The sequence below is a fragment of the Penicillium daleae genome (genome assembly GCF_028827525.1).
Source record: "Penicillium daleae strain IBT 16125 chromosome Unknown utg000008l_segment0_segment0, whole genome shotgun sequence".
Lineage (NCBI taxonomy): Eukaryota > Fungi > Ascomycota > Eurotiomycetes > Eurotiales > Aspergillaceae > Penicillium > Penicillium daleae.
The window spans coordinates 4,864,818-4,892,255 of record NW_026623156.1 but is presented as its reverse complement, the minus strand read 5'-3'; the positions used below and the strand labels follow the sequence as shown (position 1 = coordinate 4,892,255).

The 27,438-nt window shown below is 48.7% G+C and overlaps 8 protein-coding genes across 8 annotated transcripts; 5 read left to right on the top strand and 3 right to left on the bottom strand.

The window, feature by feature from the left end:
• Nucleotides 1–1,167: 1,167 nt before the first annotated feature.
• On the bottom strand, nt 1,168–3,998 carry N7458_010276 (uncharacterized protein; the record flags this gene model as incomplete). The annotated part of the gene is made up of 2 exons (XM_056913658.1): nt 1,168–1,512; nt 1,572–3,998. The coding sequence occupies 2 exons, from the start codon at nt 3,996–3,998 to the stop codon at nt 1,168–1,170; spliced, it is 2,772 nt and encodes a 923-aa protein (XP_056762507.1).
• A 1,965-nt stretch (nt 3,999–5,963) lies between these two features.
• On the bottom strand, nt 5,964–6,663 carry N7458_010275 (uncharacterized protein; the record flags this gene model as incomplete). The annotated part of the gene is made up of 2 exons (XM_056913657.1): nt 5,964–6,133; nt 6,207–6,663. 2 exons carry the CDS (start codon nt 6,661–6,663, stop codon nt 5,964–5,966), a joined length of 627 nt encoding a protein of 208 aa, XP_056762506.1.
• A 192-nt stretch (nt 6,664–6,855) lies between these two features.
• On the top strand, nt 6,856–7,380 carry N7458_010274 (uncharacterized protein; the record flags this gene model as incomplete). The annotated part of the gene is made up of 2 exons (XM_056913656.1): nt 6,856–6,858; nt 6,919–7,380. 2 exons carry the CDS (start codon nt 6,856–6,858, stop codon nt 7,378–7,380), a joined length of 465 nt encoding a protein of 154 aa, XP_056762505.1.
• A 1,781-nt stretch (nt 7,381–9,161) lies between these two features.
• N7458_010273 (kinesin family protein) lies at nt 9,162–12,258 on the top strand (the record flags this gene model as incomplete). Its single annotated transcript, XM_056913655.1, has 2 exons — nt 9,162–9,361; nt 9,423–12,258. The coding sequence occupies 2 exons, from the start codon at nt 9,162–9,164 to the stop codon at nt 12,256–12,258; spliced, it is 3,036 nt and encodes a 1,011-aa protein (XP_056762504.1).
• A 766-nt stretch (nt 12,259–13,024) lies between these two features.
• On the top strand, nt 13,025–13,825 carry N7458_010272 (peptide-methionine-S-sulfoxide reductase; the record flags this gene model as incomplete). Its single annotated transcript, XM_056913654.1, has 3 exons — nt 13,025–13,307; nt 13,396–13,714; nt 13,792–13,825. 3 exons carry the CDS (start codon nt 13,025–13,027, stop codon nt 13,823–13,825), a joined length of 636 nt encoding a protein of 211 aa, XP_056762503.1.
• A 6,666-nt stretch (nt 13,826–20,491) lies between these two features.
• On the top strand, nt 20,492–22,060 carry N7458_010271 (uncharacterized protein; the record flags this gene model as incomplete). Its single annotated transcript, XM_056913653.1, has 1 exon — nt 20,492–22,060. One exon carries the CDS (start codon nt 20,492–20,494, stop codon nt 22,058–22,060), a length of 1,569 nt encoding a protein of 522 aa, XP_056762502.1.
• Nucleotides 22,061–22,370: 310 nt separating this feature from the next.
• On the bottom strand, nt 22,371–24,193 carry N7458_010270 (uncharacterized protein; the record flags this gene model as incomplete). The annotated part of the gene is made up of 2 exons (XM_056913652.1): nt 22,371–23,681; nt 23,732–24,193. The coding sequence occupies 2 exons, from the start codon at nt 24,191–24,193 to the stop codon at nt 22,371–22,373; spliced, it is 1,773 nt and encodes a 590-aa protein (XP_056762501.1).
• Nucleotides 24,194–25,501: 1,308 nt separating this feature from the next.
• N7458_010269 (uncharacterized protein) lies at nt 25,502–27,076 on the top strand (the record flags this gene model as incomplete). The annotated part of the gene is made up of 2 exons (XM_056913651.1): nt 25,502–26,641; nt 26,702–27,076. 2 exons carry the CDS (start codon nt 25,502–25,504, stop codon nt 27,074–27,076), a joined length of 1,515 nt encoding a protein of 504 aa, XP_056762500.1.
• Nucleotides 27,077–27,438: the final 362 nt, after the last annotated feature.

The window sequence follows — 27,438 nt, the reverse complement described above, 5'->3', positions numbered from 1 at the left end:
CAGAAGGGAGGAAGAAGAAATTTATAAGTTGGACGCAAACAAGACTTGGTGAAGCTAAGGCCATCAATTGCCAGTAAATACAGACTGCAGGATATTGTTTCAAGGCCGGAACAAACATTTGCATATCGGTCAGGAGGACCCTTTCGAGCTCTTTTGTTGCTACTTCTTGTAGACTAGTAAGCTACCGTTGGGTAAGAGTGCAAGACAATGATATTATAGAGAGGCTGAACAGCTATAAGAGACTTATGATAGAGAGTTTTGGGCATAAAAAGATTCCTTTTGTTCTATACGTGATATTGAATGCCTCATCATGGTCTTGTTTACAAAGCCTTTCAACGATCTTTCAATCAATCTGTCATTGATTTGAAACACCTTGTGCAAAGAGTATAATGAAATGATTCAAAGGAGGAACACTTGGAGGGAGTTGATAAATTATACACACCAAGCCCTCACATCTAGCATGAATCAACCGCGGAATTTTCCTCATAGAGTCACTTCAAGTATTCGAAGACATGGACATTGAGTAGACTATCAAAATAGTTAAAGTACAGGGACACCGCAAACCTAACCAAGAACCAAAGAAACCAAACTTAACCATGGACGAGGGTGAAATATTATCTCGTAAGTAAATGGCATCAAAAGAAGACAAATCGCAGTCAAAGACCATCAAACATTACTCAATATCGAACTTTGCCACGCGAAAGGATGCTGTCAGTCTTGAAACTCCTGCCATGCTCGACCAGTCCGAGAAACCAGAGAAATCTGTGACCCAAATTTCAAATCCAAAAACGCGTCAAAAGCCCAATCTATACGGGGCAGAGACAAAAAAGAATGAAAGTATCACAAAAAAGCACTTGAACTCCCACAGTTATGAGAAGACGTTGTTAATAGCTCGATGGCGGTTAAAACAGAAGACTGAAGGATGATACGAGTAAGCCGTGGAACAAAGATATAACGCAATGAGAGAAAGTGCATAAAAGCCGTAGTATATCATATAACATGGCGGGCTAAATGGTAGTGTGGTAGGTGGGAACAAGCACAGTGGGAACAAGCACAGTATACATTGCCGTACGGTCGTCAAGTTGAGGCGGAGTGCTTGGGGGATGGACGCCCGTGGTAGGGATACAAATTAAGAGAGATGACGGTCAGCAACGGCAAGTGCTCTGGTCACCTGAAATTCCGTCCATTTGAAGCGACAGTCTCAAATTCGATGCGTGGTTGGTACCGCATGGGCCCATTATCCTCAAACCAAGGCATTAGGTTCTTACACTGGCTCACATCAAAGGATTGGAGTTGATGGCAGCCTTCTGCGACAGCCTCGACACCAACCCCTGTGACACGGACGCAGCCACGGACTGATAGGTGTTTGAGAGACAAAAGGTGAAGTCCGATGCTTCTTAGGGAGGGATCGGAGATGGCCGAGCCGCAGAATGACATGTTGAGGTATTGGAGTTGGGAGCATTGGAGAGCGAGAACTTCGGTTGCCGTATCGGAGAGGGCACAGCAGAAGGACTATGGAATATTAGTTAGTACATTGGAGGGTATGTGCTTGGAAATGATGGCGAGCTTACCAGGTCCAACTCTTGCAGCTGCTTAGCTGCGTTTGTAAGATGGACAATGGCATTGTCCGTCAGGTATGTGCAATCCGCCAAACAAAGTCTGCGCAGGTTGGTAAAGCGTGCATTGCCCCAATACTGGAAACCTTGATCTGTGATGGTAGTGCAGCGTGTCAAGTCCATTTCCTCAATACGGCTGGCGGCGTGAGAGGCGATGTGGTGCATTGACCGATCCGTGACGTGCTTGCAGTAGGAAAGGGTAAGCTTTTTCAGCTTGGGACAGCCATATACTATGCCGTCGGCTGTTTGAAGAGTTGGCTTGATGGAGGCTGATTTGCCTTCGCTAGGCTTTTGAGTCCCGGGAATGACCCATCCAACTATCCGCGCCATCAGTGTGTCTCCCACTTTTCGGCAATTGCTCAGCTCTACTTCTTCGAGACCAACAGCTTTGCTAGACATCTCGAGGATTGCAGATGCCGTCACATCCCAGACACTTTTCATTCTCCACGTGGTCGAGGTGGGCGCGCAAGTATTGACCAACGCATTGAAACCCTCGTCCGTGATATGGAAACAGTTGTTGATGTTAACAGACCGAGGCCGATTACCAACAAATGGGCAGATTATCTTGACAAGCACGTCGTCCGTCACGCAGCGATTATATAGGCTAAGGTCCAAGTCGCGAACGATCTCGCTTGACGTGTTCAAGATCTCAGACCAGTGAGAGGAAACTCCGCGAAGCTGAAGGAGTTCGTGAAGCTCCATAAACTGGAAGATGTTCAACAGCACACTGTCAGGGAAGATGCTGTGTTGAGCGTCACCGGGTGGACGCGCCTTTTGGTGCGGTTTTGAGAGACCTATGGTCTCAGGCAGAGCGAGGTCGGATGACGAGCCAACAGAACGAGATTCGGTGGGGTATGGACGTTGCTGCTCGCCCGTGATTTCTTCCGGGGTCAATGGCGCCAACGAGCCGCGTCGGCTTCGAAGCCGAACCTTGTCCAGTCCAAGGCTGAGATAAGGGTCCGGGTCGGAAGGTCTCAATACAGCTTCATCCTGATCTTCGACAGGTGACGATTGATGTGGCCCGTCTAGCTCGGTCTCGGTCAAAGTCAACAGGGGCATTGAGCGCCTCCGAGCAGCGGTTATCTTGACACGCTCATCGAGATCGAGATCACCCAAGGGAGACTGCTCATCCGTTGCATCCGTCATAATCACATCGCCATCTGCAGCAGCTTGAAGTCTCTCTTGAGCAGTGTGCTCAACTTGCTCGCGAATATCATGGGGACACATTTCCCAAAACTTCGACAGGACCTCCCCGCTCAGCATGAGGCACTCCACCGACGTAACGGATCGAACGGTAGCTGTCCGACGTGGTGCGAGTGACAGGCTGACCACTTCTCCGAAATATTGACCTTGCCTCAGCCGAGCTTTGATTTCCACCTCTGGACGATCAACGCCATTCACTTGGCCATGATGCGTATGACTTTGTCTGTGTCTTTCCGTGACAACTTCAACTTCACCACGGACAATGAAATACAGCTCTCGGCCTTGAGAATCTTGTTTGATGATATCGGTGAATGGAGGGAATGAGCTTGGCTGGGCATTGAGTCCCAAAAAGTGGAGAATATCGGCCGGCAACCCGTTGAACAGAGGAAGCTCTTTGAGCAAGAGACGGACATTGACCAAGCCATTGGCCAGCGCACTGGAAGGATCCCGCCGCCCTGGGCTCGGCGATTTTCGCTTTTTATGAATCGAGCTGGCATTGAAGTCTTCCTCGGCCACAACCAAGTCTTTAGAGAAGCTTTCTCTCAAGCGTTTGGAACCCCTCCGTACTGGGCTAGGGCTGGGCTCATCCACGACAGGCGCCGAGGTTTCTTTCTTTTTCTTCTCCAAAATCATTAAGCGTTCTTGCGCTTCTTCTCTGATTGCCCGCTCCACTTCTGGGAAGCGTGGCAAAATATTTCGAAAATCTTCTTTTGTGAGCACGACCAGCATGCACCGGGTACGAGCGATGATCGTCGCCGTGCGTGGCCGATCCATCAGTACGCCGATTTCTCCGAAGAACGCTCCCGGGTTGAGCTCGGCATAGATACTCTCGCCATCGCGTGATGTGACTGAGACGGTGCCCCGCACCAACCAATATATCGCCCTTGCATCGTCGCCTTCGGTCAGGATATAGTCGTTGGGGGCATGGAGCTGGGGTCGCAGGTGCTGGCCGACCTCGATCAAGAAGGATTCGGGTGTGGCCTGGAACAACGGAAACGAGCGCAGACGATCGACGAGCTCGAGCGGTAAGGCTTTTATATGGGAGGAGGCCAAGGGCGAAGGTCGTGCCGGTCGGTTGGGGTTGAGGACCGAATCGAAGGAATGGATGAGCGAGACGGTATCGGACAAGGGCGAGACGGCCTTGGTCGGGCCTCCGCTGGCCCTACCATGGCGACGCATGATCTCAAACAGGAGGTAGCACGATCAGATAGAAAGGTTTGTCGGCGAGGGACCAGGTATATAGGGCGTGGGAGCATCAATAGAACGATGACGTCGACGAAAGCAGCACCAGAGTCGAGCTTCCCGTCGGCATTCTTCCACACCCAATGGGTAGATTCGCGACGCTAGCAGAGCGACATCTGCGGGGGGACAAAGATGGGGGAGGGATCTGGAGGGGTCAAAGGATGTGAAGGATGTCAAAGCTCACGGGGAGAGAGGTCCTTCAGGCGTGAAGGTGGGGTGTGGAGGGAGTCGACTCAGCGACGTCAAATGCGGTTGAGCTCCACCGATCTTCTGGCAACCTTCGGAAACTCTGTGGGAGAGCTCCACTCTCTGCTATTTCTCCAAAGCTTCAACTTTTTCATCCAAGCATTCTGGTGCCAGCCTAACCAGGACCATCCCTTCGTCTACAGTAGGATATTCGCATCGCTGGTGGGGGCGGCACAAAGCGGTCAATCATAAATTCGGATCGTCGCATTTTTTTTTCTTTCCTTTTTGTGGCTGCAGAAGCCATTCGATTGGTCCAAGAGTCGATTCTCAAAGAATAATTATTTAGGAGCGAAAGGGCTACGATAGGGATGAAATATGTACCTGGTCACGAGCAACAGAAGAGCGTCGGATAGATGGACTCTCGCTCCTTGGCAGAGTTCAAGAGCTCGGTGATTTCGTTGGCATCCACCGCAGATCCCAATGCGGGTTTCTCGGCGTGCAGGACGGCGGACTATGGGCAACTTGCTCAATTAGCTATCTTTTGACTGGCAGAAGTTTGATTTCGGGCATGATCCTACAATATACCAATTTTTATGAGCTTTGTGGTAAGAATCAATCATTTCAATGAGATTCAAACGTATTGACCAAATCTCATAGCCAATCTCACGGCTAATCCGCTAGCCTTCTCGTGATTGAGAATTAGATTGAATGAATTTGATAGAGAATGGAGACTAGAATCATCCTCCTTCTAGTCCTCCTTCTTATTTGCCTCCCCGTCCCCCTCCCTCATGGAGGAGATCATGGTAGATAGGGATATACGATGAAATCCAGACTTTTCTACGGTTAATTGCACTTTCAAATTCTCATCCCCAAGGCGTAGGGTAGAAAACGCCTTGAACGTACTTATAATCCCCCGTACGTGCAGTGGCCATGTCAACCTACGGAGTCTCCCCACAGTTCCCTACAGACGATAGCCATTATTGATTCAACAGTCGCGATATCCTGTCCATTACCCTTGTAGCAGATGTACCTGATATTCCTATTCTCTCGTATAGCATCGTCACTTTAGGCCTGCGTGCTGCATTACTGGGCGCATATCATCACGTGCCCGCAGATGTCACAACAACCCGCAAGAGTTACGCTGAGAATCCAAGGTCAGTTGTACAATGGTCAGATGGAATGGAGTAGTTGTGAAACGAGAGAGAATAGAAATTTTCCATATTGTAATAGTACAATGGGGTATCAAAATGTAGATGAAAAAATGGTACAGTGCGAGTTGTCCAGACTAGCTCCCACATCTTATTTCCTCGAATGAGAGTCAGCATCAGAGAAAGCAAGAGCTTTATCGATTACTTTCAAGACTCGACCAGTGTCCAATCTGTTTGTCCGTGCCATTCGGTGGCACCGATTGACCAGTGGATCTCATAACAGACATGGTTGGAGGTGTCTTCTCCCAGTTCGGCAGTCTGGGCCGTCGGAGAGGCACCGAAAGTGGACGGGTGTACACCGCCCATGCGATAGATGCCTGCTTAATATGAGCAAGAGTGCATCGCAGTCTAAGTAGCTCGGCTCCGAGGAATGGTGGGGACACCTCCAAAGCTAGCGGACTCTTGCGACCTTGTTCTCAGGAGCTCTCCGTCACGATAAACGATAAACCCGGCTGGTCCAAATCCCAATATAGGGAGCAATTGGAGTACAGGCATGAATGTACTTGTATCAAACCGACCCCTCGATATTTTTGGACCGACGGTTCCCCGTGATGAAATCGATATAGGCAGGGCGATTGCCCTTCATGGTTTCCAGGGTGTCTTGCAATAGCCCGTAGACTAAGCTCATCTTCAACCCGAGCCTGGCGGTTCGCGCAGCAGTATAGACATCGTGACGTGCTGTATAGAAGAGTGTCAAATTAGTATTGAGGTTGGTAATTGTGCAAGAGTTGGGTCTTTAAGCAGGCCTTACCCAGTAGACTGTAGATACCCGAGCAAGACAATCCAGCTGTGACGGTGGACAAAAAGTCCCGCTCATCATGACGAGCATAGTCAACCGTCTCTTCAAACAGACAGAATGCCAATGCTCCTGCTCCCAGCTTCGAACCCATCTTAAACCCATCCTTCACGCCGCCAACCACGGAGATGTAGTTCTTGGTCTTGTGGTACTGGAACCATCCGGACGAGGTCGTTGGGAACCGATGAGCGTTCTCAGCTCGGAACACAAGGCCAGCTTTCTTGCTTCCATGATAGTATCCCAGTGTCATTCCGGTCGTGAAAGCGGACATCAGAGCGTAGGGTATGCGTCGGTCGACATCGATGCCAAGCCGCGGAGGAGTATCGGATTCGAAGAGCTTGTGCCAGTGGAGAAGCTTTAGTAAGAGCGAAGATTCCCTGGCGGAGTCGGACTTTGATTGCTGATTATCCATCCTGGAGGGATACGTGCTAGAGAGGAAGCACTTGGAGCGTAGAGCGGACGGTTCTAATATGTGGTGAACACTGCGTCAGAAAATCGGAGCGCGGCCAAGTCCCGCCCCGACTCTCCGCCTTGGGTCACGTCAATCAGAGCGACCTTCAACCAGACAAGCAACCGCACCGAGTCACATCTGCAACATTGCAAAATGGTATGTGAAAAGTTTAGTTCGCTTGAATACCGACATTTCTTCTTAACTCTTGACGTGCAGCCTCCAAAACAAGCAAAGCCCGACTCGCGGGCGACGACCCTTCTCTTCAAGAAACATAAAAGCACCATCCTCCTCTCCCTCCAACCACACGAACCCCTTACAGCCGTCAAAGAGAAGCTACTCGAAGCCTTAAAGTCGCGCAATATGATTGAAATAAATGGAGAGCCTATTCCCTCGGACTCGGCGCTCATCGATTTTGGCGTGCCCGTGGATCGAAGTGATCTCGAGAAAGGGTGGAAACTCCTACAGACTGACGGAGGAGATACATCGAAGAGCACTGCTGGAAAGAGAGCTTCCTCGGGTACTGTGCTAGCTGCAGGTCTCGACAATGGCCATTTGGTTGCATTCAGCTTCCGCAAACCAGGCGACGTGCCGGCAAACGACGAGGATGATGCAGACATCGACTCGAACGATCCTGGCTGGGACGTGGTGATTCCGACCTTCGATGATGAGGAGGAATAACCTGCTTGAGTATCGAACTTTACGAATGATGGATTGCATACTACTTAAAATGCTGGGGATCGAGAGGGTGGCTTTCGGCGCATGTGGATAAGGGTGGCTTCTTGCTTCAAATCTTTCTCACGGTACGGAGTTTACTTGGGGGTTTCGGATACAGCGCGAACAATGAAAGCAAGGGAATATCCACCTCTAAACTGTACACTGCACAATAGAAATATATCACAATGATGAGACTGTGGATAGGGCGAGGTTACGGCGCTAAGGATGGCGCTAACATTGACAAAAAGACGGAGGAGATCGTGAGAGCCGCCTATATTCGAGTGTGTAGAGCATTTACTGGAATTTTGTGCTTAGCGCTGTTCTCGCGTGCATATAGGTGGGGAGTGTCGCCAACAGCACAAGGAGATACGAAATAGATCTAGCAAGTATAAGCTAACGACTCCTTATTCTAGGTATTGACCATATATACGCCCTGAGCATGTTCTCGATATAGGGCCGGTTTGTCCAATCCGTGCAATCGAACTTGATATGGGGTGGTTTCTCTCCTTTTTCCAATTTGACGCCTCGAAACCGATTGCAACAAGCGCACTCAAAGGTGCAATGCCCCCACCCCTTCAGTCTGTGCTGAACTGGTGGTTTTTTACAACATCGCCAACTTCGGCCACAGCACCCACCTCGCCTAACGCAATCATTTCGAAGCCAGTCGCTTATTAAGTTCCAACCATGCTGGCTGTGTAACCAGTTATAGCCCTTTTTGAGAGAGTCTATAGGACAGTCGTGTTCAAGGATGTATAGATCGCTTTCAAGATACCAGTACCTTGCTCTTAGGCGATTCAACTCGTCGTGTAGATCTTGAATCTCTCCTTTGTCCTCTGGTTCAAGATGCCCTATAAGCTGCTCGACTTGTTCGCTGATGCGTTGTTCGCGCTGAGCGGTCTCGGCAAGCTGGATATGGACGTCGATGACTGATTGTATCCATTTCAGAAGTTTGGACCCATCACCAGGTACTGTTGATTCCAAATAGCGAGCTTTGTGGCGTCCCTGAGCTTATTTCCATTTTTCCAGGGCTGTAAGCTCTTCAGCCTCCATGCCTTTATGGGTTATTGCTGATTTTTCCGAGTTCGTCATTTTGTCTCTTCGGAATCGAGCGAGCATTTTTGTAGGAGTTGCCTAATTATTGCTGTAGATAGATTCCCCTGAATACTTCAGAAACAGAACACTTATAATATAGCCGCATTCAGCCTCGGACGATAGGATGTTGTAGTCATGCATGGACAAATTAGGCTTCGCTTTAGCCATACATAGTATAGAAGAGGCGTCATAGCCGGATCATCATAGCGATATGTCAAACGTGGATTACAGCCTGCGTTGCATTGATGAGACACGGCAGTGCGTGGTAGCAGATAAAGCGCCGTGGCAGACAGCTGAAACACACCTGATGGCGGCAGATTGGTAGTAGCAGTGAGGTGGCTTATTGGCTGCCACGGCATCTGCATGCCAATCGCCACTCTGTAACGGTTGCTCGGAGCAACCAGGAGGGGACAACACGCACCCCCATCAACAAATGAAATCGCACCCAGGAGACTCTCGGAGAATACTGCATCCCGTACCCCATACGCCTTTAGCTCCACACACATTCTTCATCTTTCATCATTACTACTTTCGCCCAATTCGACGCACGCAAACACCATCTGCCCTTGCCGACCGCAGGGTGTCGCCAACTGCCTCGACTACGGCCCCGCAACCTCGCGACTTGGCGAGAATAAACACGCCCTGATTCCATCATGGCCTCCTCCGATGGCGCCTCTTCGATCACTGTTGCGGTCCGTGTGAGGCCCTTTACTATCCGTGAGGCGGCCCAACTCTCTAGAACCGACGATGGTCCTCTGTTCCTTGGTGATGGGTCGCTGGCTGGCGTCCCGACTCCCAAGCTGAACCAGAAAGGACTTCGCTCCATTGTCAAGGTGATTGATGACCGATGCTTGTGAGTACAAACACGCTACATTAAGTTATCCATGGGGTTAGAATATACTAACCAGCTCTAGGGTGTTCGATCCCCCCGAAGACAACCCCGTCCAGAAGTTCTCCAGGAGCGTCGTCCCCAATGGCAAACGCGTCAAGGACCAAACCTTTGCCTTCGATCGTATCTTTGACCAGAATGCCTCCCAGGGAGAGGTCTACGAATCCACCACTCGCGGTCTTCTCGACAATGTCCTCGACGGCTACAACGCAACGGTCTTCGCCTACGGCGCTACGGGCTGCGGAAAGACACACACCATCACCGGAACAGCGCAACAACCGGGAATCATTTTCCTGACAATGCAGGAGCTCTTCGAGAGGATCGATGAGAGATCAGGCGAGAAATCCACGGAGATATCGCTCTCCTATTTGGAAATCTATAACGAAACCATTCGCGACTTGCTCGTCTCAGGCAACCCCAAGGGTGGTCTCATGCTTCGAGAAGATGTCAACCAGTCTGTTTCAGTGGCAGGCCTGTCAAGCCATCACCCCCAAAATGTGGAGCAGGTAATGGATATGATCGTTCGAGGTAACGAATCCCGCACCATGTCACCCACCGAGGCCAATGCCACATCATCCCGATCGCACGCCGTTCTCCAAATCAACATCGCTCAGAAGGATCGAAATGCGGGACAAAACGAGCCTCACACCATGGCAACCCTCAGCATTATTGACTTGGCTGGAAGTGAACGAGCCAGTGCTACGAAAAACCGTGGCGACCGACTGTTCGAGGGTGCTAATATCAACAAGTCTTTGCTAGCACTCGGAAGCTGCATCAACGCGCTCTGTGACCCCCGAAAGCGCAACCACATCCCTTACCGAAACTCGAAGCTGACTCGACTCTTGAAGTTTGCTCTTGGCGGAAACTGCAAGACTGTCATGATTGTCTGCGTCAGTCCCTCGAGCCAACACTTTGACGAGACGCAAAATACTCTACGCTATGCCAACCGCGCCAAGAACATCCAGACCAAGGTGACTCGAAACGTCTTCAATGTCAACCGTCACGTCAAGGATTTCTTGGTCAAGATCGATGAGCAGATGAACTTGATCAACGAGCTCAAGACACAGGCGAAGGATTCTGAAAACCTTGCCTTTGCCAAGTTCAAGAAGCAGACTGAAAAGAAGGACCTTGTTGTCCGCGAGGGCGTTGCACGAATTCGCAGTGCCTACGAACATAGCCTTCCCGAACGACAGGAGAAGGCCAACAACATGCTTAAGCTGAGACAGATTAGTCGCCGCATCGGTATCCTGTCATCATGGATTGCGGCTTTTGACAGTGTCTGCGAGTCGCACGAGAATCAGGAAGGCTTATCTAGCCTTCATGCCGTTCGCAAAACTGCCCAAGGCATTCTACTCGAGCTCGAGGGGAGTCGACACCATTACAACCAACGATTGTCGAAGAACACATGGGATCGAGCCATGGTTTCCGCAGTTGAGAACGCGACAAATCAGCTGCAGGAATTTGACATCAGTGATGCCAGTGACTACGCAAATCTGGACAGAGAAGCTGAGCTTCTGCGCTCCAATGCTGAGCGCGAGGCTTTGTCTGCAGTGGTCGATCAGGACAAGGCCGGCGAGGCCGCCGCAGTACAATTGCTGCTCCAAGCTCACTTTGAGATGATGACCTCCATTGAGGATATCATGCAACTCAATGCTACCGAGGCTATCCAGAAGGGGCGTCTCATTCTCATGAAGATGCTGGAGGGCTGCACCGATGCAGTCACCAGCCTTATCAAGGCCGACGGTAATCTGCCTGCCGTCCCCAGTTTCAACCTGCAAAGCCCTGCCAAGTCTGCCAGTCCTCCAAAGCCGAGAAAGAGATTCAGCTTGGTGGGAGTGCCGGCTCCCAGATTTTCACTCACTCCTTCAGTTCAGCTCGCCCCGGTGGCGGCTGCTTCTCCGATGAAGAGTTCTCCACGTCGTCGCAAGGTTGCTGCTGGCCGTAAGACTGTCAGCTTTACACCCAAGAAGACGCAAGCTAAGGCTTCTAAACGATCTGTCCGCTGGAAGGATGACGAAGAGGATGGTCCCCTCACTGAGTTCCAGAAGACTCCCCAGAAAGCTGCTGCTGAGTCCTCAGACGATACTGGCTCCGAGGCAGAACCCACCGAGCCTACTCTCCCGAGAGGTGTATCTCCTATTCCACGCAACATTCCTCGGAAAGTCAGCCCAGCTTACTCAATTTCCCCTGCTCCGGGTCCGGCTGAGCCGACCCTGAACGTTCAGAAGAACGGTAATCGATTCAAGGCCGGATTCTTGTCCAAGAAGTCTGGCGGCTCTCCCCTAAGCCCACCTCCGTCCACCAGTCTGCCAATTTCTGACAATGAGAAATCTCCCCTTCGCGACATTGAGGGAAGTAGTTTCTTGAATCGTGCTTCGTCAGAAAAGCCATCCCGAATTGCTGTCCGTTCTCCAAGTGGGAACCTGTCGAGCAGCCCGGTGTCTGACAGCAAGGACAACTGGAAGACTGACAAGGATGAGGCTATGAAAATTAACTCCGCCATGCGTCGAATTTCCAGCAGCCACGTTGGCGCAGTCTCCGGTAGCAACTCATTGCGAGTTCACCGTCGTCGCAGCCCAACCTCTGCTACATACAGCAGCTCCCCAAGTGAGGGCACCATGTTCACTGCATCTCAGGCCCGTCGTATGGTCAAGAGTGAGCGCGAAGGTGAGGCCAAGCCCAGTGTCCTCAGTCCCCACACCTTGCCTGTGATGAAGCATACTGGGCGACGGATCACTCTGGGAGGTGACATCCGCCCTCGGCATGCTAGCCTGTCTAGCAGGGATGCACTGCGCCTCAGCGCGATCGCAGCACCCACTGTCAACCACACTCAGGATTTCACATCGAGTGGACTCCGGTAGACGACGAACATCTGTTTTAAATTATTACTGTTATGCTTTGTATGGGCTATTGGAACTCGGCATCCGGCGTTGGCGTACTAGATACCACCCTTCTTTTTTCTTTTTCTACTTTGTGATGCTCCTCTCCAGGGATCTCACGGTGTTTTTCGGTTCCTTGGTCACTTCTCTCCTGTCATTATCTACAATATTCGGTCCCGGTGCTTACTACTCGCTTGTCGGTGTTTCTTTTGTGTATCTCTTTTTCGCTCGACATATTCTTCTTTTTTGTGTACATTAATGACATTGATCTGGTTCATTCCAACATAGTGTTGTCCTTAATCCTCGTTTACCCCTTTAAGCTGGTTTCGACAGGGCTATTCAGTTAGGGGATGGATAAAATGCCCCCCCTTCTGGATAAATGGCTCCCTCCTGCCTGATCTCTGAAAATTCAGGCATAAATCAGGCAGACAGTGATTTTATCAATCCCCTTTAGTTAGGGCTTAGCTTGAAGAATGTGGGGAGCTGCGATTTGTCAGAAACCCGAGATGACTGCGATGACGCCACTCGAGTTTGACAGCTTCCAGATGGTACTCACTACTACTCTTCTCGTAGTTTCTTCTATATTTAGCTTGAAAGCTCGTCAGATTCATTTGTGATCACAATCAAGTCCCAGGTCTAGAGGTCCTCAATCTGCTCGTGCAAAGAATCGATCACGTCAGCTTATCCCATCCATTCCCCACTTCGCATCCACGATATCTCCACTCGAATCCAGAAATAATTCTGGCAGATGTCCTTCGCCGCGCGGGTTGCCTCAACCTTCTTGTCACGTCTCTTCCGCCCTTTCTCGACCAGCTCGCCCATCCTCTCCGTGACCCCGGAGTCGCAAGCGCGCAAGATGTCCACCACCACTGAGAAGGCCACCCTCGCTGCCGGTTGCTTCTGGGGCGTCGAGCACCTGTTCCGGAAGCACTTTGGCAGCGGCAAGGGCCTTTTGGACGCTAAGGTCGGTTACTGCGGTGGCCAGACTTCGTCGCCTTCCTACCGCGCCGTATGCGGTGGTGATACTGGTCGTAAGTTCTACTCCGAAGCTCGCCGACTATCGACGAGGTATGCGCCGCACACGAAGACCTTGCTCACATTTCTTTCCTGTTTCTGTAGACGCCGAAGCTCTCCAAATCTCCTTCGATCCCTCCGTTGTGAGCTACCGCCAGCTTGTCGAGTTCTTCTACCGTATGCACGACGCGACGACAATGAACCGCCAAGGCCCTGATGTCGGCACCCAGTACCGCAGCGCGATTTTCACGCATGGCGAGGAGCAGCAGAAGGTCGCCGAGGAAGTTACAGATAAGGTTAGCAAGGAGTGGTACAAGAAGCCTGTGTCTACTCAGATCGTGCCTGCTGGGCAGTGGTGGGATGCCGAGGAATACCACCAGCTGTACCTGAACAAGAATCCCGCTGGATACGAGTGCCCTGCTCAGTATGTGAACCCTAACCGTCACTGATGATTCCTTTTTCCTGCTATCGGATCAGATTACTGACTAATTGTTCACTTAGCTTCGTGCGCAACTTCCCTCCTCTCTCGGAGTGACTCGGATCCAAGATCTAAGGGCAGAGGGTTGGTCTCTTCGAGAATAGAACACCATGATATAAAGAGCATGGCATGCGACACGACAAATTTGGGCTCGGAGTTGAAAGAAGGGCCCACTCTTTTTTGTTATCCATAATTATGTTCTTGATTCAAATTGTTGTTGCAAATCGAGTCTTATTTGACCCACGTCTGTTGCCTGGAATCTTGTAGTTTCATGATATTTGAACAAGTATGGCGACTTGGTTTTAGAGTATATGCTGATGGCAAAATTACAGTCTCGACAGTCGACATTGTTGTCGCCTAAAGGGAGCTAGTCATTATGGCATCCAGAGTTCCAGATCACTCCTTCTTCAATCTGGAGAAACTGACAAACTCCTCAGCATCCAAGTAGCCTTCCTTCAGCATGACAGCCTCGGAGATGATCGTTTTGCTCCCTATGTCGGCGTGTGCAAAGCATGGCAGGACATGATGGAGTGCAGAACGTTTTCAACACTACGTCTTACGCCTCCTCAACTCCCCGAATTTTGCCGCACATTTGGCATTCAGAGAGCCTTCTCTTAAGTTAGTCCGAGCAACGGCGGCACAAGTTCTCGCGTCCTGTATTTACGGTCGTTCTGCCAATATACGATATCGCTGCCCGAGCCCGTCGCGAAAGTGAAGCAGAGCGCAAGCGAGATAACGAGTTATTCACGAACGCCGTAGAATCCATCTTTAAAGCTCTCAGTGTACGGCGCGAAGGTAGCCAGAACCAAATCCCTCCCTTCCTGTGCTTTGAATCCCCGAGTGATTGCAGAGATGACCCAGACGCAACGGCAAGACAGGTAGAAGCAGATCGCCATATCGGTCGAAGCTTATCATATTCAAATCAACCTACGCCAGTGTAACCCCCCTGGTGACTGGCTCCTTGAAAGAGACCCGCGATGAAGGGAGCAAGGCCGCGATGACAATTCAGTCATTAGCAAAAGGGCACGAGAGGCATTCCTGCCTCAGGTGTCTAGTTAAGTGACGGAAAGGGGGAAAAACGATGGTATTTGGACTAGTGGATACTGTTGGCTAAATATACTGACGGACCGGAACAGCTTTGCTCCGACATTAAGAGAGGCGCAGGTAAGATCGATTTAACTTAGTTAGTTATATATGCTGACTAAGCGTTTGCCGAGCAGGCTGGCCCAGCCATCCATATACGGGTTCCAGCTCACACGTACCCAAAAAAAGTTCACACGGACCCAAAAAATTTCTGACTAATTTTGGGTACCCATGAGGTACCCGACCTCACACGTACCCAAACTATTTTGGGTCCTGATGAGCTCTTATACTTACTTTTATGCATATGATTAATAATTATGTAGGGGTTCAACTTTAGTTGAACCCCTACCTCACTAAAATATACTATCACTCTATACATCTCTTTACAACTCTATATAGAAGATTATACTATACTCTTAAAGACTCTATCTATTTTTTATTCATAATAATATAAAAGAGGTAGTCTTTCTTCTAGTAAATTACACGTGTTGAAAGAAAAATATAGTTTGTTTGGGGTCATGAATCAAAAGTGTCAACAAAGAAATGAGAGATATATCTTCAACACAAACACAACACCATTTTCTTCTTCTTCTTCCCTCACCACCCACTTTGTTTACCAAAGGTCAGAACACCTGTTTACTCTACTCCCTGACGCGTTTCTCCATATGTTTTGCATATGCTGAACACTTCCAGCTCATCAACATGTCGAATCTTGGACTCTTCCCTGGCCTGGGTCCAACCCGGGCTGAATTTGACAACACCACAGTCTTAAACGCGACCAACCCCGACCCTCTCCTGGGATATGCACATGGTATGTTTCCCAGATGCATATGCTGTTGATATGTTGACCATATGTAGGGCCCATTCCAGACAACAATCGTGGCTGGAAGCCAGCTGCGTATACGGCAGCTCTAGCTGCAGGCGCACGCCACTACGACATCAAGGCAGCTGATATCGCGGCGACCCCGCCTCCAAATCCGGCCGAGGTTCTCAACAAAGAGAACATAGGAGTGTACGTGGTGTCTGAATATACTGAGGGCATGGTTATCGTATGCTGACACTGAGAGGAACAGCTGTGATATTGTCGTCAACCCTCCGTCCCAAATGTGCGGTCTAGTCTTCTCAGAGGGACCTGCTCTGCGTCGACACATCCGCAATGAACATTCCGGAGCTGGCAAGTGTCTATTCGTTGGATATGTTGAACATATGCTAACAATATGACTACGATATAGTCGTCAACCCCAGCCGGCGAGCAAAGACCCAGCTGGAGATTATTGCGGGCCAAAACGCCATCAAGCGTTGGGTCCTGCAGGGTGGCTGGCGGGATGCTAGCTACCTCCATGAGCCTGGACGCGGCCCTGACAATGGATGGATTGGACACTGGGCCTCCGCTCTGGAGCGAATTGCGTAAGTACTCTGGGTACTCTACGTTTTGCACAAGATTGATATACTTGTTACATATGACTCTCATATGTTTAGCGTATGCTAACAATCCGTATAGAGCTACCGATGCACAGTTTGCCGCACAATACGGCACTCGTTTCCACCGCTGGCAGGCCCCAGCAACCCCGAGTTCTGGTCATCGCAGCCGCCGGGTAAGTCCCCTTTTTTTAAGAAATGATATGTTAAGCATATGCTAATAGTATGTAGCGTGGACCTGGCGTCCCTGGGAATCCTATTCCCTTCGCGGGTTTTGGCCCCACTGCCGGTAATGGAGACAATAGTGATGGAGGAGGTGGCCCACCTGCTCCCCATATGCAAGACTCGGAGGAGGAGGAGGAGGTAGAGGAGGAGGAGGTAGAGGAGGAGGAGGTAGAGGAGGAGGAGGTAGAGGAGGAGGAGGTAGAGGAGGAGGAGGAGGAGGAGGAGGAGGAGGAGGAGGAGGAGGAGGAGGAGGAGGAGGAGGAGGTAGAGGTAGAGGTAGAGGTAGAGGACTCATCCTCTGATGCTTTTGAGTCCCTTTAGTTAGGCGTAGGTCTCTTTGTATGAATTTTCTGTTATTTGTCTATACGGAACATATGTTAAACTTATGCTCAAAGTAAATTCAAGATATTCTTAACTTATACCAAAGATTCGCCTGACTCTATACTCCGTAATAATTCCTCCTTCTTCCTTCGAAGGGCTAAGATCCTTTGCTTTCTCTCAAGTTCCGCAACTTCTTGCTGTAGCCGTGCCTCTTCATCATCGAATCCCTGAGTATAGCCTAACTGCTGAGAAATACTATCATGCGGCGCTATTCTAGACGATCCGTCAAGAACTGAACTACCCTGAGGGGTAGATAGCGGTGCAGATATAGATTGACCATATACTGAGCTTATGTCAGTTATCTCTGAAGTAGATATCGAAACTATGTCCGAAATATCTGGAAGCCCAGGTGGTTGCATCGTCGGGTTAAGGTCATCGTAAGGATTGATCACGTTCCAGGGCTGGTATGGTTTATTGATACGACGGTTGGCAGATTTTTTGTAGCGCTTGTCTGATATAAGGTTAGTATATGTGTAACATATGTTGAACATATGGAACAAACCCTTCTTGCGAACTTGTTTGGCAATACGATACACAGGGTTTTGAGATCGCCAAGTTGGGAAGAGACCTAGCTCTTCTGCAAGTTTATTCTTTTGGATCATCTCTTGTACATGTTTTTTGCATCTGTAATAAAGAGATTAGTAATATGCTCTATACATGATAAATCGGGTAATATACCGGAGAATTGCTGTTAACAAAGCTTGCTTTCGGCCTACTGCCTCGTTATCGTGAAAGTGACTACTTTCACTAATTCCAGTATGATGTGATGCATTCGTCCACCATTCAATAGGAATCTTAGATGCCTCTGGGGTTATTCCAGCAAGAATCCAATCAACCTTCTTATTCTGAAACCATTTTTCGGTCTCTGGCCACTTTTCTGCAACTTCATCCATAATTCGAATAACCTCTGCCTTTGAATTTGCATTCCAGATCATATCAATAGACGTAGTAGCTTCGTGACCAGGAAACCTTTTCCGAAAGGCTCGCTTAACGTGCGTTTGGCATAGGATCAATATATTTTGCAGATGTTCTGACCATGTCCAACGAGGATCTAGGCCAGCAAGATAATCTCCAAGCCCTAAATGAAAATAGAAAGTGAGTATAATTCAGGCATATGTTAAGCATATGGGAAGCGTACCAGGTGCTTGCTTCTTACACATGTCAACAGTAACCGTCCGAATTCCCTCACAAGAATCATCCCTTCCAAGCTGATACGCCCATCTAATTGGTTTTCGTCCAACATCCCCAAGAATCTTGAAGATTTTCTCAAAAAGAACCCGATAAGCTACTCGAGTTTCGAGATTCATGAAAGCATAGACATAGGTATTTAACCCTGAGAGTCAGCATATGGTTAGCATATGTTTAGCATATATAGAACACCAGAAAATCTTACTCTTTACCTGTTCATTCCACCCTGAAATTGTGAAAAGCTTGGTTGCTCCCTGAACCATCTTGAAAGCAAGATCCATTTCCAGATGTCGTACACTCTGAAAAAGCTTAGCTTGTTCGTATGTGCAGCATATGATCAGATAATGCTCCCGATTCTCGTCAAAGAAATAGACTTCACGAATCCATTGATCATCCACGTGTTTAGTTAGATCAAACTGGTATTCACGCCATACCCCAGCAAGATTCGTCCCTTCTGGATAATATAGTAGTCTCTGCTTATGAATCAAAGCAGTTACTCTATCCTCAATGTGTAAGCTCTTGTGGATATATCGAAGCGCAGAATCACCATGTTGACGTATAATCTTCGCAAAAGTAGGTGAGACCATCAATTTACGTGCAGTTAATCCTAGGATATCCTGCGTGTTGATTGCGTCAATGATTTCTTGACCAATATCATGTGGTAGCTTTGTAGGCGGTGGCGGCGCATGTGAATGAGATCCTCGACAAACGAGAAGGAAAAAAGGAAAACGATCCCATACGCAGGGGATATAAAGGTCAATCTTCACAGAGCAAACACTATATATCAGCTGACCAACACCATCTGCATGAATTGAGTCTAGGACAGGGTTAGCATATGTTCAGCATATCCAGAGCATATCTAGTGTAAAACATACCACAGTGGCGACGTCTAGCTGAACGATGCTCCACGAAGTAACAGTTCTTGGTTCCATATCCAGTATCTCGTAAGCCATCCTTATCGCAAAGAAGCTTTAGAAACGCGGTGTCTATCCTTGCAGCACTTCGTGGAACGTGCTGACAGTAGTGCCAACGCTGGGATCCGACCTGCGCGTTCGGACACCCAATAAAGGTGAACTACTTATAGTTAACAAATATTTAGTACATGATAATAATATGCACTTACTCCATCTCGAAGCCACACTGTTGGCTTTTGACCTCTGCATGTCCGCTCACTAGGTGCATAAATACATGGCCCTTCTATATCCCACGTCTTGAGAAATCCGAAGTAAAATCTATCTTAAGCGTAAGCTTAATAGAGGTTAAAGCTAGGGAGGGATATATCTTACTCTCTAGTTCGCTCCTGGATTTCCTGCGCAATAGTGTGATACACAGGCTTTGCAGCAAGAGCCTGAAGTTCGCGGAAAAGTGTTGGTTTAACACGGTTATAGCTTTCAGACGGGGTAATAAGATCAGGATGAGCTTGGTGGCAATGTTGAATCCCTGTACATTGAAAGGATCGATGCCATGATCTTGATTCTTTGTCTTTAGAGTCTTTCTGGAGGAGTTTCGTGAAGATTTTCTTGGCCGATTTGAGTTGTTTAATCGAGAATTGAACCTAGGATAATTAGTTATCATATATGCTAAGCATATGCTAGACATATGCTAGGATTATATCGAACATACCGACGACATAAGCTGTGAAGTAGCTTGGTTGACAGCAGTAACGGTGTCTTCCACATTTTCAAGTGGATTTTTGGAGGCATGAATGATATGTAAAATACCATTCTTGTCTGTATCAGGATACTCTGGGAGGATAAGGTGCTCCTGAACTTCGTAGGCGATCACAGCATCTCTAGAGCTAATGCTTACTTGGGTCCCGTCTGTTTCTATACCTGTTTGGTTTCGTTCCGTAAAAGGTGTAGAACATAGAGAGCTAGTATTTTCCTCATTATCCTCACAAGAATCGACATCAGATAACTCATATGTATTAGTGCAATCTTGGTACACTGAAGTTTCAGAGGCCGATCGTTGTCGCTGATATAAAATATAAGATTTATGTATGCTCTTATTTATAAAACGATCACTCACAGATGGAAGATTATAAAGAATTTGATTAATCTCTAATGCAGTACTAGTAGTAGATTGCGTAGAGATAAATATGTCAGAATCGGAATCCTCGAATAGCGATGGCGAGAGTAAAGACGCCGACATCTTGTGGAATTCGATACTTGGTAACAATCTTGAAAAGGGGTAAAATAAGGTGTTTAAAAAATTTTCTGCATTAAAAAATATTATATAATCTAGAGGTTTGGGTACGTGCGAGGTCGGGTACCTCATGGGTACCCAAAATTAGTCAGAATTTTTTGGGTCCGTGTGAACTTTTTTTGGGTACGCGTGAGCTGGGTGCCCATCCATATATCCAGTCGTATCTATCATACCTAACTCAAGTCACAAACACAAGCCCTCAATATGTGAAAGATACCCAGCATGTCACTTTCACCAAGGACATGGTTGGTGCCAGTCCTCATCGCTTTGCTGGGTTGGCTCCTTATCTCTCGAGAGAACGACGATCCCGGAGAATTCATTCTGGCTAATAACAGAAGCTCCCTTCTCTTGACCACTACTCCGCAGCGACTACTAGACATCGATGACGCTCTTGTATCAGAGTCCAACCCGGCGCGTACAGATGGCACCTTTGATCATGAGCGCTGTGCAAGACTGCACAACTATCTCGTCGCGTTTGGATGGATGGCCCACCACGAACGGGGAGTGGAAGATCTTCACGAATTGTTGAGCCAGCCTTCCTTTTTTGAATTGGAGCGCTACGAGGGACAAGTCCCCATGAACCGTCTCAATCCTGGATTGATATATTTCCTGCAATCTATTATTCTACCGACTCCTGGAGGAGGATTGTTTTACTGGGTGTCCGACGTGGTTATACACCCAGCAGACGAGTACTTCTACCCGTTTGAAGACAACAACTCAGCCAAGAAAGAGCATTTCGTTATTTTGCATATCTCCTGGTCCGAAATCGGCTCGCATAACATTGGCCTTGTAATTGATCAAAAGCGAAATCAAGTAGCGATGCCCATCGCGATCGAGAATCTTGAAAGCATCGCCCCCATCCACGAGCATCTAGACATGTGGTTCCCCCTCGAAACGATGCTGACCAACTGGATACACATGCTTCGCATTGGCAAGGTCACTGCCAGTTCGCCAGAGAAGGAATATCCACCGTCCAATGCACGGCTTGGATCGTGGGTATGGCAATCCTACAGTCCTGCTCAAGTCGACAGCGCCGTGGAGGCCATGGATCGACTCTCCGCTGCAATTGAGGCCAGGATGCCTCCCGGGTCACATCTCTCGGTCTCCCGAGAACTCCCTCTTCTGACGGATGCAGAGTTGGATGCAGCATCCATTCCAGAGAATTGTTTCATTCGCTCGCTTCTGACCAGGGTGAAAATGCCTCGCTTCAAATTCATTGCACCGGGTTTGGAAGTACCGCACGATGCAGCGGCGTTTGTAGCGCGCCAGAAGTTCACTGGTCTTCCTCGTGACCCTGAATCAGGCACGGTCGTACCCCCGGTGTTGATCTTCGCGAGCGGCAAACGCACGATCAACTTCAATAAAGAGATAAGATGGTTATTCTTTACCGCTCACGACCCAGTTCCCTATACCGATCGTGATCGCGTTCCTGTGGGGCTATACTCCGAATCTTCCTGGCTAGTCGGTTACGAAGTTGCAGAAGAAGGGTTCCGTCTTTTACTGCCTTACAACTTACGCCCAGATAACTGGGATAGCCGAGGGGCCAGGAGAAGCGATGGAAGTTTTGTGTCCCCGGGCTCGGTGTCAGAGCTCTTCCAGCATGGCTGTTACCGCCCGTTTGGGGGTGAATGGCGGGCCCAGAGGTTTGAGAGACTGATGGATCGGTGGCGGGAATTGGTGGAGAGTGGTGTTTGGAAAGTTGGGAAGAATGGTGTGAAGGGAAATATTGATAAATTTCAGGATGCAGACTATGGCGATTGGAAGGATTATTGGATTCCTCCTGGCTGGTGAAGCGTGCAACGAAAAGCATACCATCTACTATCTATACGAAGCACAGAATAATTATGATCAATTCGGGAGCATTTGTTCCTTGAGCTTACGGGATACACGGATTTCTTCCCAATACAGTAGAAGCAGATAGGTAGGAATCATCCGTAGTGATCACCTTTCGGATCAGTTACTTGATCTCAAATGATGTATTAGGTATCCAGCAAAAGCAAATATAGAAATCATCATTCTAGTTTTCTATGAGCATTAAGATAGCGAGATTATGTAGTCTTAGCGGAGGCGTTCCCATAAGTCTCAATTCCATCTCTCCCAATCATTCACGTATCACCAATCCGTAGAACGATACCGCAAATGGGACAGCCATCCCCAGCACGATGGCCTGGTATATACTGGTATCATTCCACCCAGCCATATTGGCGAACATTCTCGCCAGAGTACCACCGACGATGCCCATCCATACAACAAAGAATCCCAGGTCATTCCAGCGTTTCCATGCCTGTCCTCTCTTGGACAATTCGCTAGTTGATCGCATAGACGTACCCCAACCATCTTGGAACACCGTGATCAAGCTCCAAAGATGAATCATAGGGAGGGGGATGTTGTAGAACAAAAGACCTGGTCCAATCCAGAGCCAATAATTGGTCGGTCCTCTATCTGGGTTGCGGAAGAAGTTGTACAGCAATGTGTAGACGATACGAATGCCAACGTCGTACCAGTTGAAATAAGCAAAGCAGCGACCAGTAATGAGGTAGTAGAGGATATAGCCAAAGCCAAGTAAAGGTCCGGCCTCTCGCTTGATGGCAGCCCAGAAGAAGAGCGGGTTATTGAGGACGTAGATCTGAGGTTGCTGGAAGGACTCGATATGACCAGCTCGGCTCCAGCGGACTTGTTGCATGATCCAGCGGCTCAAAGTTGTCGGCGTGTCAGTTGCAGTCAAGGTATCAGACACATACGTAACGGTCCATCCGCGCATGAGAAGATTAGTAGTGAGGTGGCGATCCTCGTTGACGACCATTCGATGTCCCAGGACAGTCTGCGTATACCAGGGATACAAGACGGCTGGGAGAGCGCAGACTCGGAATGCTGTACTGGGACCTGACTGACAGTCACTGGTTCCAGAGGCAGTTGAGGTTGACCGGGTCATGTAAAGCTCAGACCAGTAGACCACACTGCCCAGTTTGGTTGTGGTTGTGTCATTTTCATTGTGCACAATCAAGCCCGAGCTGCCTCCACCGACATGAGGGTCGCCGGCAATGGTTTCAATGGTACTCCGCAGTGAGTCAGGCATGATGATAGTGTCAGAGTCAGAGGACCACAGGTACTCGATGCCGAGCATCTCGGATATCACGATGGAAAAAATGAAAGCCGAGAACATGATTCCCTTCTTGTGTAGATGGGGCTGGAATAGACACAGTCTTGTGACGCCACCGGCTCCACCGAGATCAAGGTCATATTCAGCTAGAATCTCGCGTGCGAGCTGGCAACAGTGGGCAATGGTAGCTTCCATATAGACCTGGGGAGCTTGGGCATTACCATCGACCTTCGAGAGCTTCTCAAAAGTTTTCATGGCAACTTCGCCCAGGGGCTCTTCAATTTGAATGACGGCTGATTTTTCTGGGAATACCTGGATATCATGTCAGTGCAATTCTGTCAGATTATCATGGGTTTGCTTACTTGTTGAAAAACGCGAACCATTTCCATGTCCGGAGTGTCATCGCCATCGACGCCCACAAGGACGAAGCGACATTCAGCTGCAGTTTTGTAGCTGTCTAAAGCACGAGCAAACAGGTCTGGGTCTTCACGATATCCGACAATTGCAGCCATGCATTCTGTAGCTTTTTCGGTGTTCGTAAGCAGGTAGCTGGCTTTCTCCAGGTCTTGAACAGCTTGTGACGGGGACTTCAAGCGCCGCCTCCGGCTCTCATTTGCAAAGCGATTGTATTCCGCCGCGAAGATCGTCAGCAAGATATCTAATGTCAACGGGTGTCGTGTATAACCGGTGATAAACGAGTAAATAGGGATCACAATAATGCAACCTAAAAAGTTAAGAAACTGGCGCAAGCGAGAGACATCGGGACCCCTTTGTTGGAACATGGAGAGCCCGGAATACAGGTTCTTTTCGTTGAATGAGTCCATTATAATGGCACTTACTCAGGGCGAGTAGTAACGAGTGACAAGTGAAGATTAAGAACTAAAGAAGATAATAATAGTCGAAAAAGAAGAAACGAGGGACCTGGGGAAGAAATCTTCAGAAAGAAAATCAGATCAAGAAGAACGAGTGTGGATAAGTTATTTTTTGGAGGCGTCCGCCAACGCCAGTGCCCCGTCCACTTTTTCAGTCCAAAAATAAAACCGCGGAATTGAGGCTCTAAGACGGGGAATTGCTAAAACGACACCCAAAATTACCAATTCGACACCACACTATAATTAGTGTAGCCTTGTAATTGTATTACGACCATCTAATACCCGCCTACCCCCTTTGACGACTGCAAGATTTCTACTACTGTATACCTATCTCCTAGTATACTGCTTATTCGCTATACGGGCATATTCGCTTAGGTTAAATTTACCCTTCCTAGTTATTCGAGGTAGTAGGTTCGTAGCAAAATGCCTCACAATCAACTGCCAAACCAAATGTCAAATCAATAGGAAGATAGATCGATTATATATGGGTATCCCGACGGATATAATATAGATGGTTTACCTAGGTTAGAGGGAGATTCGGCGATTTCTATAGTAAACTCGAATGGTATTAGTTTCCTTATTAGGTTTATTCTCTTAGTAGTGAAAATATAGGATCATTAAAGGGTGCATTAGAAGACATTATACGCGGTATAATAGGAGAGAGGTAGGTAGTAGGAGAAGTCTTGCAATCGTCAAGGGGTATTAGATGAGAGTAATACAATTACGACGCTAAACTGATCACAGGGTGTGTGGTGTCAAATTAGTAGTTTGGGGTGTAATTCCCCTCCACGACCTTGGAGTCTGACTCAAGTCAGACTCGGCGTGCTAGTAGCCTGGTTCAAATTTTCAAGACTTGAACTCGCACTCAATCAGGGGTTTTCCGGCCCTGCCGACGGACTTTGAGACTATCCTCGTAAAGGTTCGTGCCAGCAAATGAAATCTCGCTCTCCGAGCCGCATCTTCGGTAGGAGTCAACGCTATCTCCAAAGAGGCCTAGAAGCCTTCCCAGTTGAGAAACTCTCCAAGACAATGGAGAGTTCAAATTGTGGGCTTAGGTGGAGTTACATCACATGGAGCCTGCGGAAGAAGCCCGGTGGGGCCTTGGCAAGATGACTATCAAATCCAGTCTGGGACGGTCGAGGCTTTGCGGATTTTTTTTAGCTGACCGAAGTTTTTTGGTTAAAAAGGAGAGATGCCGACATTCCGATCAATGTTGGAAAATGTGACTGTGATGGCGGAGCGTCTTCTTCATCTGCAATGATGCGCCAGCCATTCTACAAGGACAACCGCATAGTCCCCGTGGGGATTATGCTGTTGACGTTTTTTATCTTTGTCTATCATTTTGAACTGGATCGCCAGGGCCCATTGGGCGAAATCCCCGCAGCTGCCGTTCCAAATACATTCGTTGAATCTTCACGCACGGAAACTCTAGATGCTAGTGTTATCACCAACTATACGGACGAAGCTGTTGACCAGCCCGTTCACCATATCACCCCCTCTCCCGTTCCTTCCACTAAAACGCCGATTTCATCTTCTCCTTCAAGTCATTCGCTTCACGAGCCGAAAGGCCTTACGACCGACGATGTGATTCTCATGTTCAAGACCGGTGCTACCGTTTTGTGGAAGCGCGTGCCTATTCACATGGCGACCTCGTTCTCGCCTAATCGCATCAACTCGAACAATATTCTCCTTTATTCTGATTATCCAGAGACTATCGGACAATGGGAAATCATCGACATTCTTGCCAACACCTCTGAGAAAGTGCGCAACTCGAAGACTTTCCAGCCATACCTCCAACAGGAAGACTACGAATCGCGTCAGAACTATGCCGAGATGTCCAACATGCCCGGCGACGCAGCTGGGCCTCCTGGAGGATGGAAGCTCGATAAATACAAGTTTTTGCCGATAATTCAGCATGCGGGGCGTAACAAGCCCAATGCCAAATGGTATATCTTTATGGAAGACGACTCCTACATCTTTCTTCCTAATCTCCTCCGTCACTTGGAGAATTTCGAACACAAGGACCCATGGTATCTGGGAAGTCTGGCTTGGATCCATGGTGACTACTTTGCTCACGGTGGCTCTGGTTTTGCGCTATCCCGGGGCGCTTGGGAGAAGAGCTTCGGCAAAGACCCGCGTATCATGGAGAAGTTTGAAGAATTCACCGAAGAGCATGGCTGTGGAGATCACATCCTTGGCCATGTTCTGCATGAATATGGTGTGCAATTTGGAGAGACTACTGACGATGATCGTTTCCGATATGGGTTCAACCCTGAATCTCACTGGTCAACGTGGTATGAGCCCGCCAACTGGTGCAAGCCGGTGTATAGCTGGCACCACACGCACGGAAAGGACGTGGCCAGATTCTACGATCTCGAGCAGTCTTGGGACTTTGAAAAGGTAAGCACTATCGAGCCTCATCGTACTCAGCTGCAGGATCACACCGCTAATCTTCACTAGGGCCCTTTGAGATATCGCGATATCTACGAGGCGCTGGTCGCCCCGTATCTGCACTCTCGTGCAGAGTGGTGGGATAACTGGTCTGGCAAGTATGAGATTAAGTCCAGCATTGCTGCAAGTGCCGAGCCACCAAGCACGGTCAAATCTACTGAGACATGGCGCAGCGCCTGGAAGTCCGTGGACGCATGCGAGGCTGCCTGCATATCGTGGGCTGATTGTGTACAGTGGTCCTTCTACGAGGACCGCTGTAAGATGGACAGCATGGTTCTATTGGGCAACGGCATTCCGGAAGGTGACTCTAGGCGGCAAACTAGCCTGCCTTGGGTCAGCGGATGGTTGCCACGTCGGATTGAAAACTGGGCATGCCAAGAATGACCAAGAGACCAAGTTGGGGGTGTAATAATGTACATAAGAGGATCATCAGAATAATAATAAGCCGCCACAAGCCTCAATCTTGTCAGCCCATTACCATGTCTCAGAGTTTAAATCATGATGACCGTTGGCCCTGAGGCTTGCGTTTGCAGAAGAAAATCGTACTCAGATGCCTAACTACGGTAGCACACATGTAACTCTATACCACGGTTCCATGACTGAAGGATGTGCCGAGTAGTGGGGTCTATTCTGTCGAATTTGTGCGGAATAGGTCCCTGTTTAAGAAAAATTGGGCCCGCTAAGACAACGCTAGCTCGATAGTTAACGGCCCCCAAAATAAGTCTTGTGGATCATCTGACATTGTT